This window comes from Epinephelus moara, chromosome 12, assembly GCF_006386435.1.
Source record: "Epinephelus moara isolate mb chromosome 12, YSFRI_EMoa_1.0, whole genome shotgun sequence".
NCBI lineage: Eukaryota > Metazoa > Chordata > Actinopteri > Perciformes > Serranidae > Epinephelus > Epinephelus moara.
Window position 1 is genome coordinate 41,631,473 of NC_065517.1, and position 21,391 is coordinate 41,652,863.

The window sequence follows — 21,391 nt, forward strand, 5'->3', positions numbered from 1 at the left end:
GATTACACAAAGGACAATATTCAACAGAGCAAAACAGGAAATTAATTCATTGAGCAAAATACAGAAATATATTTTAAAAATGTAGTGTACTACATAATATATTATATTGTATCATCAGCAGTACAGTATGGAACCTGTATGCGACACCTATATATTAAATATGTAGCCTATATATCATGTATGTAACATGTAAAATATGAATTATTTTATTTTTACTTATATTTATTTATTAGTTACTCATATTAATTTAATTTCATCTATTTTGTTTTATTTTTGTTTATTTATTTATTTTAATGAAATGCTTTGGCATCAACACATCGTTGTTCATGCCAACAAAGCTATTTGAACTGAACATATATATATGTACAGAACATATATAGACATACATGTACACATACATGGCTCATATGTCTTATATATGTTTACCTATACATGGTTCATGTGTTTGTATGTGAAAACAAACAAACAAAAAATGTAATACTGTGATAAATCAAAAGCAGACTGTGAGGTGTAAGGAGATCAGCTCTGGCTTCTATGTATTGTTAGTGTGTGTGTGTGTGTGTGTGTGTGTGTGTGTCCCTCTCTCTCGGTGGGCGTGTCTATGCAAATCACAACCTGTCTGAGCGCAAACTTCCCCTACAAACCTGCAATGATGCTCCTCAGTCAGTCAGAACAGGATCTGCAGCCTGTGAGGCGGTGTGTTACTGACACACACACACTCTGACACACACACACACACACACGGAGCTGACTCTCAGTATCACAGAGATCAGTGAGGAGGAGAATCTGCCTTCACCAGGTTAATGTGCGGCTCGACATGCCACCTCACATGGATTACCTCTATCACGAGTCCCGAGTGCCCTCTGCTTGCGGGCTGACCCGGGAGGATGAGCTGGAGCCCGGGGTCATCAGCTGTATGCTGGTCGGGGACGGAGCCGTCGGGAAGACCAGTATGATCATCAGCTACACCTCCAACGGATACCCGACAGAGTACCAGCAGACTGGATTTGATGTCTTCTCTGGTGGGTGACCTCAACGTTTATTATTTACGTTTCTCAGATGATCATTAAGATGAGTATTTAATCATAAGAAGCTGCTAGTTTTATTATGTGTAAGTCATATATTTACTTAAATGCTGGTGTGTTTGCTGTGGCTCAGTAGCTGTGACACATATGCAAGGCTATGCTGAAGGGCTTAACTTTAAACACATTGCCTATGTATGTACATTTTCATGTGTGCATGCATGTTATGCACCATGTATGAGTGTTTTATATGTAAAGTGAACTGAAGTGATACTGACTGATCCATGTTACTGATCTCCAACAGGTCAGGTCCAAGTAGAAGGATCTCCAGTCAAAGTGCAGCTGGTGGACACTGCTGGACAGGTGAGATTATTGATGCCTCCTTGTTATAGTTACAGGGTGGTTTTAAGTGTTTAATTCATGGTCGTAAATTCTGAACTGTTTTGTGACACTGAGTTCATTGTGTCAAGTGACAACATATATATCAAATACAACCCCAGTTCCAAAAATGTTTGTGTTAAATGTGAATAAAAACAGAATGCAAACATTTGCAAAGTGGGGAAAATAAGAATTCATTTTTTTTCCATCATACATATTTCCAGTGCAGCTATCTACATGAAATTTAGACCAGACTTTGTGTAATAAACTGGAATAACTCAGGAAAAGAGTATTGACCACTCTAACTGGAACTTATTCAGTATTTGGAGAAGCATTTCTCAGTAGTGGCAGCTTCCTGTTGCTTCCCGTTTGAAGAGACGAATCCCTCACAGTGGTCAGACAGGATTTTGGCCCAGACAGCGCAGACACTCTTAAAGTTTGGGGATTTGGAGGGGCGCTTCTTGAGAATTCTGAGAAAAAAATTTCACTTTCAGAAGTGTCCTCAGATCCCAAACACTTACTGAGTGTTGTTAAAGGAAGGAGTGGTGTCAAACATGACCCTGACCCAACCTTTTTGGACTGGTTATCTCGTCTTTGTAGTGTATTCAATTGAATATAGGTGAAAAGGGGTTTGCAAATCATTCTGTTCTGTTTTAATTTTCATGTAACACAGCATTCCAACTTTTCTGGAATCAGGGTTGTATGTGAAATAGGGCTGCTGGGCGATATGGAGTAAATCAAATATCATGATAAAGATACTGCAGCCATGTTGTAGGGTTGGCTATTGGTGCCTTCACAAAATGTTAACACATGAGATTTTTGATAAATAGTCATTAGTGATGTGAGTATAATGAAAAAATGGGTAAAGGCAAATGATGGAACAGCTAGAACAGTCAGGTAAGTTTAGAAAATGACATCACTTCACTGTAATGCAGCCCTTCAAACCAGGAAAAGACAACACTTACCTTATAATGACAGCCAGAATCAAAGGTGATGTCTCGTCTTACGTCAAGGAATACGTATAATATTGATATACCACCCAGCTCTAATATCAAATCCCCCTCACTATGAAGGTAGAAACGTTGTTGCTTCAGCCTGTACGTGACTCAGTAACAGGATTTCACCATGAGTGTTAATCTTTCTCCAGTGAGTCATTGTCTTTCACTCACATAGTTCGATTGACACTAACACGTTCTCTGTCTCCATCTTCCATCCAGGAGGAATTCGATGAATTCAGAGCTCTGTCCTACGCCCACACGGACGTCTTCCTCCTGTGCTTCAGCATGGTCAACCCCACCTCCTTCCACAACATCACCAAGAAGTGGGTCCCGGAGATCCGGGCGTACAACCCGTCCTCGCCCATCGTCCTCGTCGGCACTCAGTCGGACCTCTTGCTGGACGTGAACGTGCTCATCAACCTGGACCGCTCTAACGTCAAGCCCATTCCGAGCTCCCGGGCCCGGAGCATGGCGGACAAGATCAGGGCCACGGACTACATTGAGTGCTCTTCGCTCACACAAAAGAACTTGAAGGAGGCGTTTGACGCGGCCATCTTTGCCGCCATTAAGAACAAAACCCGCAAGACCAAGAAGAGGAGGTTCTCTGACAGGCGCACGAAAGCGTTCTCCAGGTGCAGCTGGAAGAAGTTCTTCTGCTTCATCTGAACTCAGAAACTGTGGACAAAACTTTAATTTATTGAAATCATTTAATCACGCTTGTTGTCGCAGCTCTGATCTGTGGCAGTTTAGCATCCTTTGGCTTGTTTTACTCGGGGATGCTGAATGGTGCAAGGGAAAACAAGGCGTGAGCACAGTTAGCATTGGGAGCTAACATCTGTGGAGACAGCAGAGAGGATTGTGGGGCTGGTTTCACATTCCTGCACACTCAGGGCAGCATATCTGACATATTAGATATCAAAGCTTCAGTGTGCATGCCTCACTTGAGAGAAGGCAGTGAATTGAGACTTTACAGGAACATATCAACACACAGCCGCAGAGAGAAGCAGCAGGCTTTCATGTAAATGTCCTTAATTTGCATGGCGTGCTTTGCTAGCAGCTGCAGCCTGTAATGTGAGCGAGGGACAGAAACAGAAAGTGTCCGGGGCTGTGTTTGTGCAGATGGGCGTCAGCCACTTCTCTGTTGTGCTCTGACTATCTGGCCACACCAGCTCTATTTATATGTGGCAGCTGCGACTTCAGGTTGCAGTGCGAGCTGCTACATTCTTACCTGTGTGTGAAAGCTCCCCCGGCTGGTTTGGCTTTTCAAGCCTGTGAGTTAATCAGCTGACAATCCCATCGCCCGTGACGTGTTTTTATTGGAGTTTTATCAACTTGTTGCGAAGGAGCAACACTGCAGGACGGTTTGTTTGAGACAAATCTGAAAACCTTTGTTAATTCTGGCATCGGCTCAGTTTGAACATCCTCTGGTCGGAGGTGAAAGGCTGCTTTTTGTCCCCCGTCAATCTGCATCTGTAAAAGCAAACACTGCAGGAGTCTTGACTTCCACCCTGCAGATCCTCCCACCGTCAGCCTGGCTTTTTTAATCCACTCCTCTTTGTTTACATGCTCAATACACTCCTTATCTCCTCAGCAGAGTGTGTACAGTCAGAGGACGCCTATCAGCCTCTGCTTGTAAGTGTGAGGTAATACACTTTTTAAAGAAGCCTTGTGTCTGTGATGTATGTGCTAAAGACTCCAGTGTGACAGTATCTGGTGAATATATGAGTGAGCAGAGGCAGGGCTTTACTATACTTCTTGTGGAAGTCAGCTTAATGTAAATGCTATTCTGTTTGTTAAAACAGGTCATGTTAATGTGAAATATCAGATCAGACATGGATTTTAATTGCATTGATGTATTCCACAATTGTATCACTGTTACCATCTCCTTCTCTAACCTGTGTGTCTTTTTTACACGTGGGAGTGATACGATGCAAATAAATGAAGTGCAAATTACAGCTCCTGTGTTACGTGTATTTTTAGAACCGAGCAATTCACAACTGATCGCTTATCGAGCCTGATAGCAACTGATTTACATTCAGGGAGGAGTTGCCAAAAGTGGTAAAAAGCAGGGAGCATTGTTCTCCACAGGGAGTCTGAATAATCCCTCTCACCACTCCAGGTACTTTTCCTGAACCATCTCTCAGTGCATAAGCAACCTCTGGCCTCCAGCTGTGCGTCAGCCCCACTGATTCTAATGCAATCCACATGAGTGCTGATGAGGTTTGGCGGTGCCATGCTGAGACTGATGGTTTCATTCTGCCTTTCTCAAGATGTGGGGGAGTGTGATTGAGTCAGATTCGCTGATTGGAAATAAACAGTAGCAGTATGCTGGTTTATCACAACAACAGATTGGGCGTGTTGTTTATGAACCATGACGACATGGACATCAGTCTGAGAGATAAAAATGACAATAAACTGCAGGTATTATGCTTATTTTTAAATGAACAGAGAAAGTCTTTGTTCCGCAAACTGAAGTGAACACGACAGAGAGACATGAAGACAAAGCAGAGTACGGTTACAAAACACTTTTGGGCCTGACAGCTCTGCAGTGCATTTGTTCAAAGCAGGATGGATGAGTCACAGATGAGCGAGAGGATCAAACACACACACACACACACACACTCACCCCAATACATCAGCAATCTGTTTGCCGTTATTCAGTGTGCCGTCCGTCACACAGTTATGTGTCAGGGCTCTGTTTAAACGGCTATTATCAGTGGGTTAAAGTGGGACATCCTTCATCTCTGCCTAATGACCCCGTATTGGAGAGGTCAGCTGGAGTTTTGTTATCTGACACCGCTGACACATGTGGACCCCTGATGAACTTTGATTTGACCCTCAGGGACCAGTTGGTGTCAGCCATGATGGTTTGGAAAGCCTGATTCACAAAGTGTATTTAAAGCTGCTCTAATAAATATTTTTTTTTATCTTGACAGTGGATCAGATGACTTTATAATATGAAAGGGGTCACTCATAGAGATGAACACATATATACATATTCTTATTTCATAGATGTCACTTTTTGTGACTTGTCTAAATAAAGATACTAAACACAATTCACACAGGACACACAAAGACACACAAAATACATCTTCAGTAACCCAAGGCCTAGAGGTGCAGGCAAAGGAGGAGAGTAACCAGGGTTAACAAAGCTTCCAGACACTTCATCATAGCGCCAACTTCAGTCAGAGATGCTCCAACATCAATCCTGCGAGGTCACAGAGGTTGCATACCAGCGTCCTCATAGCTTTACACGTTCTGGAATATTTAATAGTTTCTATCAGTTTCCAGGCCTGGTCCACATGTATATGATTATTTTTGAAAACTGTTTTTTTCTCCTCCTCTGTTCTTAGATAAAATACCATCCACACAAGCACTGTTATAAAAAAAACCTCAGTCCAAATGGAGGTGTGAAAACACAACTGAAGTGCTGTCCAGAGCACGCCAAACCAGATATGGAAAGAATGATCTGCTCTAATTTACCTGACTCTAACCGATCTCACTCTTCTTGCCTAAACCTCAGGGTAGCGACTACTGTCAATGAAAAAAGCCACTGAGAGGCTGAGCAGGCTCTAACTGTGACTCCTTCAGTTAAGTCCATGCTGAAGTCCAGAGATGTGTTTTATGATGATTTATTAAACAAACAACTGGATAACTGAAGCAAAATGAGATGAAACATAATGTCGTGTGAAGTGATTACAAAATTGCAGTTATTGCGATTACGGTCAACAGAAAATATCAGAGCCAAAAACACTTTGTCTAAAAGCTGCAACACCAGTAAATGAACAGGTAAAATAATGTGAAGCCACACCCACACCTGTGCCAATTACTGCCGCAAGTAAAAGTGACCAAAAGAACAAATAATAAAGAACATTCTGGCTCCTACAGTAACCAATCCAACCAACCTATGCTGCCTTTGGACGCCTCTGTTCCTCAAAATAGTGAAAGAGTAACTTAACATTTATGTGTAAACGTGTAAAAAGTCCTGTTGGCAAAATTAGAGCCAGAACGAAATTTTCGGCCACGTCAGCCATTGCACAAAATGTTGCCTCATTTGTGCCTCACACAGGAGATGAAAGCACACACGCTTGCGTTACAAGCCAAACACTCTGTTTCCCTGTTTGCACATCAACACTGAACACTGAGCACTGTAAGTGAAAATCTTCACCCTGGGTAGAGTTTTACAAACGATCTGTTTTCAGTTACCTAAATTGCAAGAAAAGGCCAAAAGGCATAGGAAGAAGATGTTTTAACACATACCAGCGTTGCTTATGTGTGGACTAGGCCTCTGTATGCTACGTGTCCAGCACCAAATGACCGACAAAGTTCGCAGCTAGCTGGTTAACATAGCAGAGAATTTAGCAGCTAAAGTACCAGATATTTATCCAGATATTTCCTTCAGGACTTGGTGGAGACCTAAACAGAGTTAAAAGAGGACTGCATTTGGATTTACAATCATCAGTTAACCAGATAGATTCCTTCAGATGAGGGCTAATCTTTCTCTGTATCTGCAAAATGCGTACATAAGTGCAACTTTCTAGCATGATCATATCATCTTTAAAAAAAAAGCTAAACAGGCAATGCAGAGAAAAATGAGGTGCTGTGTCAAAGTCTGCTGGTCCTTTGGTTTCCCTGTATTGTAACATGACTCTAACCTCGGCCTTAACCCCAACAAGTCATCTTCTACCATGGGTGCAGATCCCGGGGGGGACGGGACTGAAAAACACAAATTGCCCCCCCCAATTCTAAATAGCCTGAATGATTGAAATTGAAGAAATATATTTTCTGACTCCACATTCCATCTCCAGCCTACTAGGCTTGATTTTGTTGGGTTAACTTGTCTAGTCGTCCTACTCAATGAGACTTTCTTACATGTTGTGTAAAATGGCAGGTGAAAACAAACAAGGCGCCTAACTGTACATGGACATTATCAACAATGTGATATGATGAGGACAAAATGGGCACATTTTGTTATTGGGGTATTTATTCCTATACAGATGATTAATGAATGGATATGAATTTATTTAGATAAATCTGATTTTGTTGGGTCAACTTGTGTAACTTATAAGTATTTATTGTGCTCTTGTACTAACACTAGCATTTCTGGCTCTGTAAAAACATGATCACTTAGTTTAACCAAGCTCAGTTCATATTCTGACAATCATCCATACCCACTGATGCATACAGTAGTCCCATATACTGGGAGAAAGGGAACATGATGAGGAGAACTGGGAATCTGTGAGAGGCGAGAGATGAGAACGTGAGTGGACATAACATGCCTGAGACCCTGAAACTAGAAGTAGCATTAACTAACAGCGAAGCAGTGAAGAGGAGGGTGATGGCTGGCTCCATGTACTGTTGGCTGTTGAAGAGAAATAAACAGTTAAGGTGAGCATATGATTCTCTGTGCAGTGCTTTTTGAATGACTTGGTGATGAGCCTCTATGAAACCCTGAAATATGCTGGCAGTCTCAAGCGCTCTGTGGGCATGATCTGCACAGCTGATTGTGTCCCCCCCAAACTTGTCATCAGATCTGCACTCATGTCTTCTACGATACTTCACCTCACCCCACCCTCACCCTAACCACAGCCGATCATTTCCAGGATGCCTAACCATCAATGAACTCCAAACTAATGCTTTAAACCCAACCGGGCGGGTAGCACGAAACATCATCTGCAGGGAATGGAGACACTATTCAAGAGGATGTTTTGGGGACTTTGTTTTGTAGTTATTTTTTTCTCTATCATTTATAATCACATTGTATTCACCAGGTTAACTGCTGAAACACAAATCAGTGTTTTACACAAACTCCATGTTAGGCAAACTTATTTGAGGGAGAAGACAGGCAGGTAGTAAAAATAACAAATCAAGACATCCATCACAGTTAACAGAGGACTTCCTGGTTCAACCTTGACTGACACTACTTACGTAGTTTTCCATGCAAGGAAAGATTACTGCCAACAACTCAGATGTGCCCATTTTTTCATCTGACCTGCAAAAGAAAGTGGGTTCCCTTAAACTGCTCGCTTGTTTGCAACATGTCTGATCATTCAATGACTACTCGTGTTTCTTTATTGCAGCAAATCTCAGCAGTTTATTTGGTGAGTGTGATGTTAGTATGACTGAGAGAAATGATGGTAGAAAATGACAAAAATACACCCAAAGTTGCATTAACAGAATGTATAGACAGACATTGTGCTTGTCTGTGAAATGTAAGGGATGTTCTGCTTTGTGTGAGGGCAGCTGAAGGTCAGGAGCATTATGGTTATTAATATATGGGCAGGTAGCAGCTTTGGGTCAAAGCAGGCCGTGAGACTCGTTTGGGAGGCTTTTATTTATGACTATTCTCCACTGAAACTCTGTCTTTCGCTCAAAGGAAAAACACAGATGCTCTGCAAGGTCCTTCACATAAATCCAAAACACACATCAGGTATTACAAAACGTCCTGTCTTAAATGCATGTGGTTATACACTCAGACGACGTGATGCAAACGCAGACACACACACGTACAGGTTGCGCAGACACTCATTGAGCAATCGAAAAGGCCACGTCGGACAGGTTTTAGGTTCCCATGAGTTCAGTGAGCTGTTCCTCCTCCTTTCTTTCGCTTCTCATGGTTAGTCATCTTATGTTTTCTCATCTCCACACAGGGCTGGTCCTCCTCCCAGGATCCCCTGCTTTTAGTGATTGTGTCAGGAGCAGTCAACAGGCTCTTCCTCTGGCTCGGGGCCAGTTTCACTCACGCTGAGGTTTCACTGCAGTGGAAGATTGGCAAGGAGGCCTGGGAATCAGCAGGTGCACCGACAGGTCTGCCTGGCTGAGGACAAAGCCCATTGGCTCACTGCTGCTGCTCCACGGTCACCCAAATTGACAGTTTGAACAGTTATGCTCTGGGGAAGACTTGGCACGGCTCGCAGAGTCGCTTTCACACAGACGAAAAGAAACCACTCTGTTCAGATTTGTGTTGTTGTTATTGTTGTGTGCTTCCCTTTTTACTGGCTGAGTGTGTGTTTCTGGGAATCAGCGACTGGTGTGTGTAACATCATGAGTGGGCACTAGAGTTCAAAATTAAGACTGAGAGCAAGAATGACAAAAAACAAGCATTAAGATTGTGATCATTTTCCCATTTATTGATCAACAACTCAACATGTTGTGGCACTAAAATAGTTTTTTGATATTTCCCTGTTGCTCATGTTATTCACTTAGATTGCTTATCTGCATTACAAAAGCCGACCTGTCAGTCACATTAACTGTACGAGTCTGTTGAATGAAAGAAAGAAAGAAAAAAAAACTCCCATTATTTCTGTCAAAACATAAACTGTCAGTTTCGGTGTCGAGCAAAGCCAGTGAGAATTGTCCCAGTTCCTGACAGCGACTGTGCCTGGAGGCAACAACGATTATTTCTGTCCCACAGTCAACAGCTTTAGTGCCTCCGTGAATCTGCTGCGTTCGTCATTCATGTAGTTGAGTAACACACAGGGAGGTTAATATACAAACACACTCACAACAAATCAAGCTCCTTTTGCAGGACACTTTAATGTCATTTCCAAGGTTATAAACCACACGAGGCTTTATCAGAGACACTTCTCTCTGCAGCATGTTGTCAGTGTTTGCCTTTGTGTTTATCTGCAGTCATCAGGGGACCTAACGACTTCAGAGTGACCGTCAATGGCCGCACATGATCAAAGTCGTGCACAGCTGAAGTGCATGCAGCAACTGAAGAGGGCATTTCACAGTCTGTGAACGACGAGCTGATTAGCACTTCAAACAGGCCTGTCGCTGGGCTCAATATGTCACCGACGACCCGGAGACGTCCAGGACAGCAGCAGCTCTCCACTGCTCAGATGTGAAATGTTGTGTTCTGTGGTGTGAAAGGAGAAGACTGGTGTGTGGTTTATACTGTTTTCAGGTGCTTTCACTGATTTCACACTGATCTCAAGTGCAAGTGCAGCTTATTAGACAAAGCACCCTTGGGCACAGACATGCAAAAGGCCTCACTACCTCTTCTACATAGAAGCAAGACACAGAGCTAATAACTGTTTAGCCTCTTTTTCTTTGCTGTTTTGCATCTTTTTGTAGTGGTTACGTATCTCTGTGTGGTTTTGTGTCTGTGGTTGTTCTATGGTCGTCTTTTTGTAGTTGTATTGCATCTCTTTACGATAGTGTCACATCTCTTTGTAGTCGTTTTGTGTCTCTTTGTGGTCAGTTTGAGTTTCTTCATAGTCATTTTGAATCTCTTTGTAAGGGGGCAGCTGTGGCTCAGGAGGTAGAGTAGGTTGTCCACCCATCAGAGGATCAGCTTCTTGATCTCCCGGCTCCTCCAGTCCGCATGTTGAAATATCCTTGGGCAAGATACTAAACCCCAAACTGCTCCTGATGGCTGTTCCATCAGTGTGTGAGGGCGCATTCACACCAGGACAGTCCAGGGGAATCGGTTCGATTGGGCGGGGAATGCCGAAATATTTCACACCTTCATTTGGTTCGGTTCACTTTCACACTGCACTTTTTAAAGTGGACCAAACCGCCTGGACAACGTCACGCAGTTACAGCAGCTGCTTGTTTGGGGGCAGTATTGCTCGAAACGACCACTGACCAGGAAGAAAAAAGGCATGAGGAAGAAGACAACCTGGTTCGGAACGGAAATCCATCCCCTTCAGCCGGCTTGGTCACCACAAAAACACCAAAGTGCACTGAGCTCTACGTCACCTCCTCTCTTTGCTTCGCTGGATAGTCCGTTTGCATTTTCCACTGTAAGCAAACCACACCAGGGTTCTCTTACAAGTGAACCGAGACCAGGGTTCGCTTGTTTGGTCTGCACCTGCGTTTGAATTAGTGCTCACACCACTCCAAACGAACCAAACTATCCGTGCATGTGACACCTTTTACAGTAGCCCCAGTCACCAGTATGTGAGTGGGTGAATGTGACTCGTAGTGTAAAAGCGCTTTGAGCAGTCAGAAGACTAGAGAGGTGCAAAACAAGTGCAGGTCCATTTACCACTGTAGTCATTTTCTGTCTCTTTTTGTCTTTTTGCTCCTTTTTTAATCGTCAGAGTCTCTTTGTGTCTCTTGGCAGCTGTTTTGTTTCTCTTTCTAGTCGTTTTCCTGGTCAGCACTCAAGTGACATTTTGCAGATGAAGGTCGAAGGGCCCCTGAACCTGTGACTGGGAGTCCCATTCAGTAATCCATCCATGCCCAAATGGATGGCAGTGCAGGCAAATACACATAAAAACAACACACATGCACAGATGCTATACTATGCTGCACGAGCCTGCAGTGTTTATGGAAGTACTAATATTAACATAGGTGTGAAAAGAATACATCCATAATGATAATAACAGTACAAACAGAACTTATTCACGTGCAAAGGTTAGCAGGAATGAGTGTGTGCACAACTGCTTTAACTGATACACGAGTTAAAATATGACATACTAGGAAGATATAATAGTAAGACTCGTGACTCGTACAGTTGCTGCAACAGGGGCTGATGTTTCAAATTAAAGGCGTACATTCGGGTCTTATTCTTATAGACACACATTACTTTTGTATATAATACATAAAATAAAATAAAAGTTTAATTTAATCTAATTTAATTTAATGTATTTATTTTATTTTATTATTTTATTTTACTTTATTTTATTTTATTTTATTTCGTTTTACTTTATCTTATTTTAAAGAAACCATGTATAATTTTAAATTATCATAAAATTCACTATTCAACACACTGTTAGTCCATTGGCAGGTCATAAAGGAGAAACATTACATGCACCAATTTGTGCCTTTTCTGCATTGTTTTATGGTGTAAATGTCTTAAATTTTGTCCCAAAAAAGGACAAATACACTTGTCCCCTGTGTCCCAAACATCACAGAGCACAGACACAATACAATGTTATACATAAAAAGAACACACATGACTCAGAACTTCACACAATAGCACATCACACTGTCTTCTTGTCCAAAGTTAGAGTAAGTAATAAAGACCACACAAATCAGTGCTGTTTGTTTATTGTGAAATCACCAAGTCCTGTCTATTGTAAGTGCGAGCTTTCTTCTGTGATGAAAAACTGACGTAATCTGACGAAAGAGTCTGAGTGATGGTTTACTCACTAAGTGTCGCAATCTTATCAACACATTGTTCTCTCTGCAGGACACACGTGCCGACCCATTCTCCTGCAGATCACCGGTAAACGACCGAATTATCATTCCAGTATAGATATCAGGAGTGATCAGTGTCAGATCTTAACACCTTCCTTCTGATTTGAATTAAAAGAGTCGACTGCTGTCTGTGGTCAGGACACAACTAAGCAACATTATCATGTGTGAGATACACACTGGTTGTGGATTAAAGAAAGACTCTGAAGTCCAAATGTATGTATAAATACATGTATATTAGGCAGTCCTCTTAAAGGAGCTATTACAAGATTACAGTTTTTATGTTGTTAGCACACAGGCCACTTGTTCTAAATTGGAAAAACCCTAAACCTCCAGGTTGCAGTTTCAGAGATGTCATACAGCATCTTAAACTGAAGAGGCTCAGGTTCATACTTTGTGGCTCTGCTGACACTTCTGAATAAATGCAGTGTTCCTCTCTTGACTATGAATCTAAGCTTTAAAGGATCGGCGTGCAGTATTTAGTGGCATCTTTAAATTCATTCATTCAAACCTTTACGTAAGACTTGGGAAATCAGCTGAGGGAGACCTTCATTTTCAGTGATGCTGAGCATTAACCAAGACATTAAAAACAATCAATAAGTAAACAAAAAACCATTATGCATATTAAATAAAACAGTAATGAAAATCATACAAAACAGCGATAGCAATATATAATAACTTGAAGTAAAGATACAGGATGAACATGTTGTGGTGTGGGGTGGCAGAGGTCTTCTAATTAAGGGAGTGTGAAGCAACAACACATTCTGTGAGTTAGTACCAAGATTTTGTGAGGTCAGAGTTAAAAGGGATGAAATACAGGGTGGAAGCATCTGTATCAAAGCTTTATAAATGACCAAATACAAATGCTGCATCTAGCTGTGAGGACTGCACTTTGCAACCAGCTGAAACTGTGACCATTTGCAAAGCATGAGCTCCTGGTTAGGATTATTCAGGAGTATTTTTTGGGAGGAGTATATTTGTCACGCTTAAGAACATTTTGGAGACAGGAAATTGGCATACAGATGGTGAGGTGGAATCCTGATTGTAGAAACTGTAGAATATTTTTGCCGCACACCATTTGTGTCTTTTGTCTGTACTTACATTTTTAGTATGGATCCTACACACTGTTTTATAAATGAGAGCCCTGGTGATTACAACTGATTAAAAACACTGAACAATGTTACAAATAAGTGTTTCTCTGATGCTGTTCAGACGGACTCATCTTTTTTCTATGTTAACCTTAGATCCAGATGTTCAGGAGGTTTTTACTGGGAGCCTAATTAGGGTCCGGTCAGTTAAGCTGCCAGGACCCTATTGTAATCCTAGGTATTCTTCTTCTTCTTCTTCTTCTTCTTCTTCTTCTGCTGAGGAAATCATACTTCCCATGCGTGAAAACTCACCAAACTTTGCACAAAGGTCCAGTCTCATGCCAGATATCCTCAGCTGTAAACTCAAGCCAATAGTCCTGATGGTGGCGCTACAGCAAGCGTCTAAAGTTCAAAACTTTGAAAATTCATAACAAATCAACCATACGTGCTACAACTTCACAACTTTCATCAAACTGTAGCCCCAATACTGAAGAAACTTTTGTACATTTAAACCTATTAAAAATTATGAAGTTCATCACTCTGTTTTTTTCAAAAACTGTAAAACGTCTTAAACCTATCTCCTCCCACAATTTTTGCTCAATTGACACCAAACTTGCTACAGAGCATCTTCAGACTGTCCTACACAAACTATGTTTCTCAGATTTTTGATTTATCAAAAATTGAGCCTACAGTGCATCAAAATGTTTGACTGTAAACGGTACTGTAAACATATACATGCAAATTCTTGCTAAATAAACCAATTCCTAATTCTATTTTGTGATGTCAGTGCTCTTGTTTGATTTTAATCCTCTGTCACTTACTCATTTTTTTTTCTTTTTGCTTTTTTGTTTGTTGGACAATAAAATCATAATAATAAAACATTTTATTTGAAAAGGCGCCCAAGGTCAGTGTACAGAGTATAAAATAACATACAGAACAAGAAACCCAAAATGGACACACACACACACACACACACACACACACACACACACAGAGTCAGTGTTAAAGTGCATTAGTCAGCTTGAACAGGTGGGTTTTCAGATGGGATTTGAATGATGTTATCTGCAGTGAACTGGTGTGTAATGATAAAAACCAATAAACAAAATTAAAAGAAAAGAAATCCAAATACTGCTGGAGGTGCCTAATAGGGAGAGACTTTGGTGTATTCAGATTGCCTATTAATGTTTTAACTAACCAAAACAGGACCAGGGATTTCTCCAAAAAATAGGTAGTATAAATCACATAGGCTAATCCAGTATCATATGGAATATGGAATTATATTTAGGCTACACTGAAGGTGTGCTGGGTGAGCATGTCTATTGTCCCAGAGAGGTATATATTGTAATATCACACATTATTTAGGTACAGTTACTCCTGAAGTAGAGCTGACACCCCACGAAGTAACCCTGACTTTGCTTTCATGCAGTTCATCGAGCTGCGTCAGCCTGAGAAGAGATGGACCGATAAACAAGATCAGCTCTCTCAGTGTTTTGATTCACACTTTTGAAAAGTGACAGTTAACCTTTTTTAAGAAGCAAGTGCTGAGTGTCATTTGCATACGTGTGTGATATGATTGGTTGGTGAGTCTGTACATTGGGTGTGTCCACGTCTGGGAATCAAGGGGGTGAGGTGTTCTCACAGTGGCGTTGGAGGAGGAGGAGGAGGAGGAGGAGGGAGGCAGGGGCTGTTGTGACATCTACTCATGGTGGCAGAGAAGCAAGTGAGGACATGATGCAAGTCGATACAGCCTTTATTGTTCCACGTACCCTCTCCTATATGCGTGTACACACACATGTGCACATATGCAAATACGAATATACACACGTTCACAGATCAGAGGAGTACTGCAGTACAGCAGATTAAAAGTACACACTCACACTTTCCCCCAAACTGCAGACAGGCTGGCATTGGTGATATTTTCCAACACATGATGTCATTTTACGGGTTCATGACAATAGATATTGTGTGTTTCAGTCAACTTAATGTGAGATAAGGTGTGCCTGGACTTGTTCAGCAGAGAGTGACTGGCTGCTGTCCGGTTACTCAGAGTACAGTAAATCGGATTACTCAGCCTGCTTGTGTCACCATGAAAAGAGGGTATCGATGTGTGGGGCCAAATTTATCTGGAACGGAAAATCAGATAAGTTCATCCTGAATCAGTGGTTTTGAACATCAGCAGACAGCTCAATATAATGAACTTACATGATCATGAAATCTGACTGGGATGGGATAGGAAGGAGCAAGTAGGAGCTTTTACACTGAATTTTGATTTCACATTTAAACCTTTATAATTGTTATAACTGGCTAGCAGAGGTGGCAGAGGTATTAAGATCCTTTACTTAAAAGAATAGTTTTGGGAAATACACTTCAAGAAATCACTTTCTTGCTGAGAGTTAGGTGAGAAGATCGATGCCACTGTCATGTCTACAGTAGAGGAGACAGGAGTCAGGCTGTTTTCATGCACTGTTCGTATATTTTACTATGAAAAGTAATGCACAGAAATTTGTACATATACTTTGTAATGATGAGCCAGTATTTGTGCATAATATGTATTGTTGAAGGCTCTGATCATGTGACCAGCGTGCTGACAGGAGTAAAGAAGGAAGTGGTCCCGAGCAGTTAGGAGGCAGATTGGGACGGTCACAAAACACAGGACTTTCCTCCAGGAGTGTTCGAAACCATGTGAACTTTGAGTCATTTTAAGGTACGTCCTCACCATGCTTCTTCTCCTAACCACAGGAACTTTACATTGATAATGTATTAATTTAAGGATGTAAGGTCCTAATTTGTAGGATATCATACAAACACATCCTCACTGCGACGTCGTCACATGTCTACGTTTGGTCATGGACTTTCCACGTCCACATATGACGTCCAAGGTACCCTGGGTGTGTTGGTTGTTGACATTGTGGGACGCCGTGTCAACTTCAGCCTGTTACATGCATTGTCTGTTTTCAAAATACACTTCTGTTTTCACAGGAAATGTACAGTTTGCATACAGTCTCTTTCAAAATAAAAGCACTAAGTCGGTACAACACTGCGAATTGACGTTTTTTTTTTCCTTCCACAACAAACGTACAGGGTTTGGCTTTAGAATCATATGGGAGGCGACACTGGCCTCCCAGGTGAAAGTCCATGGTTGCTTGACCCATCCACCACCACTCCCACCCGCCCTGCTAGACTTCTGCCACCTTATCTTCTGTTTTTGTCCCTCTGCATTGCCCCCGGATGTCGCCAGGCGCCATTACACAATAACGGCAACCAGCCCCATATCATGCTGACGTGAATGCCTGATGCTGGAAGTCACTGCCCAAGCGCCAGTATTTGACAACTTCGGAATGAGACCATGTTGGTGGTCAACAAAAAATAAATCGCAGTAAGCAAAATGTGCAGTATGAAAATTATAGATGGAGATGCAACAACCTCCAACTTCGTACAGCATTTGAGGTTGCACAAGGAACAGTAAGTTGAGGCTAGTACTAACATAGTTAGCGGCTAATTCTTAGCTCACGTTTGCTTAATGCTGTGTTCACGCTACAAGCGACACAGCAACAAGCCAAATTCATTTTCAATGGAAGCTGGTGACATGAAGCTACAAACTGACGCCCAACACTTGTTGCTGCAGATGGGTGTGACTTGCTAAAAGTTCCAGCACTCCAATGACATAGTGAAGCATCATGTCAAGATACGACATGCAAGGTACCCTGGGTGCATTAGTTGTTGATGCTCTGGGACGCCATGTCAACTTTAGCCAAGTAAGAGTATTTCAACCTGTTAAAATCAGCTTTAAAATGTTAAGGGAATGAGTGTCTATACATTCAAATGCAAAAGAATAAGGTGGGAAAAAAGTTGGATTTAAGAAAACTGCTCATATTACCGGACTTGCAGTGCACACGGGTTAATTATTCCTTCCACAATTTCAGATTTCTAAGAAATAAAATAAAGTGAAATGACTTTAGGTGTGTTTTGTATGTATTTTGAAATGTAATTAATAAAAATATCTGTTGAATGCAGTGGAGTAAAAAGTACAATATTTCCTTTTGAAAAGTCGAGGAGTAGGAGTATAGGCATTAAATGTGAATGTGAAGGATGTCAAAGCTGAACTTAAGTAAATATACTTTGCATTGTTGACTCATCATAAAGGAGGCTCTTAGTCCCAGATCACAGAACTTTTCCATGTTTTACTTGTATGATATGATGATGTTATTTTCATGTATGTACCAGCATCCAGCAAACATCTGTCCTAAAGATGCTACAAGACTCACAGCATATTTAGATAAAGATGGTGCACATTCACAGCTCTACAGAACAGGGTGTTGTAACATTAGACAAACAGTGTGAATGTATTCCATGTCAACACAACTGCAGTTGCATAAAAGCATGCCTGTTCACCACAACTGTTTACCCCAAGAAAACAACCAGAAGCTTAAGCTGTAGTGACGCAGAGACGCAGCCGACCGAAAACACAACAACACTCCTGCACTGAGCTAAAAGCCTTTTATTATTGTGACCGGTGGACTTCAGATTTGATAGCAAAGCTGCTCAGATGTTTCCATTCCTCTGAGATATACAAGTCTTTATATGAGTGTTTTGGGACTGAGTGGATGTGTCATGTAGTCATGATGGAACAGAAACTTGCTGCAGGGCTTCCCAGGAGTCAAGTTAATGACACAGTCTATGGGATGAACCTCTTTCCACAGAATCTGGGCCTGTGACACCGAGTACATGTCAGATAATCTTAATCACGCTGTTTAAAATCATTTTCATGTCAAAACTTGTATCTCAAAAAAAGAAACCTATTTTTTCATGAGCTCCAAGAGAGGTCTGAAGAGTATTTCCTCAACCCACATGAGTTCATTCAGAGTGATTTTTGCTTTAGATTAACAATAAAAGAACTGATTTGCTGTATCAGTGGGTCACTTTCATTCTGCAGTTACCAGTGAAGAAGAATGTCTCACATTTTACACACTGTGTAATTTTTAAAAAGAGAGAATTCAAGATTTTCATAGAACACAGGTCACTACAGACGCCCTCAGATGCAGTGTGAGCAATGTTGACTTAAGCCTGAGAATGTAGGAGGTAACATCCTGTACACAGGAGACACATAGGAGATAAACTTTTGGCCAAAATTCACTGCAAAATAAATAAAAATAAAATCATAACTTAAAATAAAATATAAAAATAAAATAAAATAAAATGATAAATTAAAATAAAATAAAATAATAAAATAAAATGGAAAAAAATAAAATAAAATAAAATAAAATAAATAATCACCTTGCATTGCAAGGCTTCCAAAGTATACTGTGTATTATCACCTTGCATTGCAAGGCTTCCAAAGTATACTGTGTATTTTTTAAAATCTGAATTTCTCATTTATTTCTACATTTTACAACGTGTATAAATCTAACTGTGCGTTCACACCAAAAGCGTCTTGAGCGCCAGCGGTCGCTCAGGTCGCTGGCATCGTGCTGCCTGGCAGCAGCTCCAGCAGGCGCTTGCAGCGGCCAAAGGGGCGGGGCCGGTTGCTGCAGATGTGTCCATCAAGACTGACACGGCTGTTCACTTTACAAGGATGAACAAATATATCATTTATGTCTTCACTTTGTATTATCCATGACTTTCATTACACAATTAAAATAACGCTAATAAACACAGTCAATATAGCCTTTATGAGTCCTTTATAATTATGATTTTACTCTCCTGTTGGCACGTAGGACCACTGAGAAATGTAATTGGTGGTAAATAAGTCTCCTTTGTACTGCATTGGCGTATTTGCTGAGGAAACACAGGGCCCGGAGTCATCGGGCCGTCTGGGTCCACAGAGTCCTGCAAACCCAGCAACTCCACGGTGAATTTCACCGGCTCGTACAGCTCCGGGAGAGCCCAGACCTCCATACCCGAATCCCGGTCTGCAATTGGCTGCTGTTTCGGCAGCGGCGCTGCTCAATTGCATAAAGTTCAGCTTCTCTCAACTTCTACTTGACGCTCTGGTTGCTGGCATCGCGCTGCTCGCTGCAGCCGACGCCCCTGACGCCCTTCGTAGCAAGCGTACATTGAAAATGAATGGCTGCCAGCCGCTTATGACGCTCATGATGCTTTTGGTGTGAATGCACAGTTAAACATGCTCCTTCACTGGTGAATGCAGCATGATATGACCTAACAGTAGAGCAAAGCTTTTCTTTCACTGTTAATCTAGAGCAAAAATCAATACACCTAAGTTTATCTCTAAGGTAGGAGATAAAATCCAGTATGTAGGAGATCAACTTTGGGCCAACAATGTCTGCACAAAAAACACATTAGAGAGAAATTGTCACCTTGCATCTCAGGGCTCAGTAACCTGCACTCTTTTGAAAATCAGAATTTCTCATTCATGCATGAAAATGATCAGCCAACAGAGCAAAGTCACTGTTAATCTAAAGCAAAAATCCCTTTAAATGAACAAACAAAAAACGCACAAAAAAATTTGAGAAAATTTTCACCTTGCATCTCAGGGCCTCCGTAGTAACCGGCACTCCTTTGAAAATCAGAATCTCTCCTTTGCTTTTACATTTTACAATGTGTACAATGTAAAAAGGTGCTGAATCATTTGAAAATGCAGCATGAACATGACCATGTAATGCAGCAAATTTGTTTGTCTACTTTTAGTCTAAAGCTGAAATCACTCTAAATGAGCACATAGGCAATGATGGCAGGAGATGACATCCCTTACGTAGGAGATAAACTTGGTAGATGGTAGAGGAGATACCTGCACACCAGTTAAACTGGGCTGGACAGCCACAAAAAAGGTTCACAGGCTGAAATCAATGCAAAAAAAAAGACAGTTTAGAACATCTGTGCAACAGAGGAAGGTGCTCAAAGTGTAAAAGATAATAAAGAGTGAATAAAAACAGCAGCAAATGTTTCAGTCCTTGACTATCATCAGTGCTACTGACATGATACAGACACAGACAGATTCCTACCAGGTGTGATGAATCAGTCAGCTGGTGCCACTAATCAGACGAGCACCCTTCTTTTGTGCACGGATGTTCTGAAGAAATTGACATTGCATTGATCTCAGCCTGTGAAGCTTTTTTGTGGCATACCCAAGATAAACTTTTCTGTTGCTCTAAGTCGGCACCGCTTCACAGCAGCCTTAAGACTTGAGCCAATATTGCACATTAAATTATTTCTCAGAGCTGTTATAGTCGCAGCACAATTACCCTGTCTTTATCTTCACTGCATTCCAAACCTCACTCACTCACCTCGTCCATTGTCTGTCGCATGTGATGTCATTTCACGTGTGGAGCGCGTGCCGTCGGTATGTGGACTGGACACCATGGGTATTTGTGACACATGGGACATTACATCTCCACAATTCACATCTCTGCAACAGCTGATTACAGAGCAGGCGTACAGCGATTATCTTTGACACACACAGAGAACGTGTTCATGCCTAACTATTACCAGACATGGAGGAAACATCCCTGTCATTACACAGGAAGGTGTCTGAGAGGAGTTTCAGTGTCGGGATGAATCACTATTAGACACAAGAGTTAAAGATGAGATTCATCAGCAGGCTTTAGAAAAAGCATTAACAGGGTTGTAATCACCTGTTTACCATTGGAGGGGTGGGGATGTTCAATCTACACCTTTGATGACCTCACCCTCCAAGGGGGTCTGCAGGGAGTTACCCACAGGATACATTTTTAGAAACTTCACAGCTAAACTGACCATTTTAGAGCAATTTAAAACAAGATCAGGGGTGCTCAGAGTTTTG

General features: G+C 41.5%; 1 protein-coding gene and 1 long non-coding RNA gene across 2 annotated transcripts in view; both read left to right on the forward strand.

The window, feature by feature from the left end:
- LOC126398334 (uncharacterized) overlaps positions 1-21,391 on the forward strand; it is a 672,738-nt gene that overhangs the window by 567,279 nt on the left and 84,068 nt on the right. The gene's annotated exons all lie outside the window — the stretch shown is intronic.
- rhov (ras homolog family member V) lies at positions 650-4,351 on the forward strand. Its single transcript, XM_050057540.1, has 3 exons — positions 650-1,022; positions 1,327-1,385; positions 2,618-4,351. Exons 1-3 carry the CDS (start codon positions 818-820, stop codon positions 3,062-3,064), a joined length of 711 nt encoding a protein of 236 aa, XP_049913497.1. The 5' UTR covers positions 650-817; the 3' UTR covers positions 3,065-4,351.

What these genes read in the sequence shown, in the direction of transcription:
- rhov (XM_050057540.1), top strand. Translation starts at nt 818, where the DNA reads ATGCCACCTCACATGGATTACCTCTATCACGAGTCCCGAGTGCCCTCT. An exon ending in TGGATTTGATGTCTTCTCTG is followed by an intron (nt 1,023 to 1,326) that starts GTGGGTGACCTC and finishes GATCTCCAACAG; the next exon opens with GTCAGGTCCAAGTAGAAGGA. An exon ending in TGGTGGACACTGCTGGACAG is followed by an intron (nt 1,386 to 2,617) that starts GTGAGATTATTG and finishes TCTTCCATCCAG; the next exon opens with GAGGAATTCGATGAATTCAG.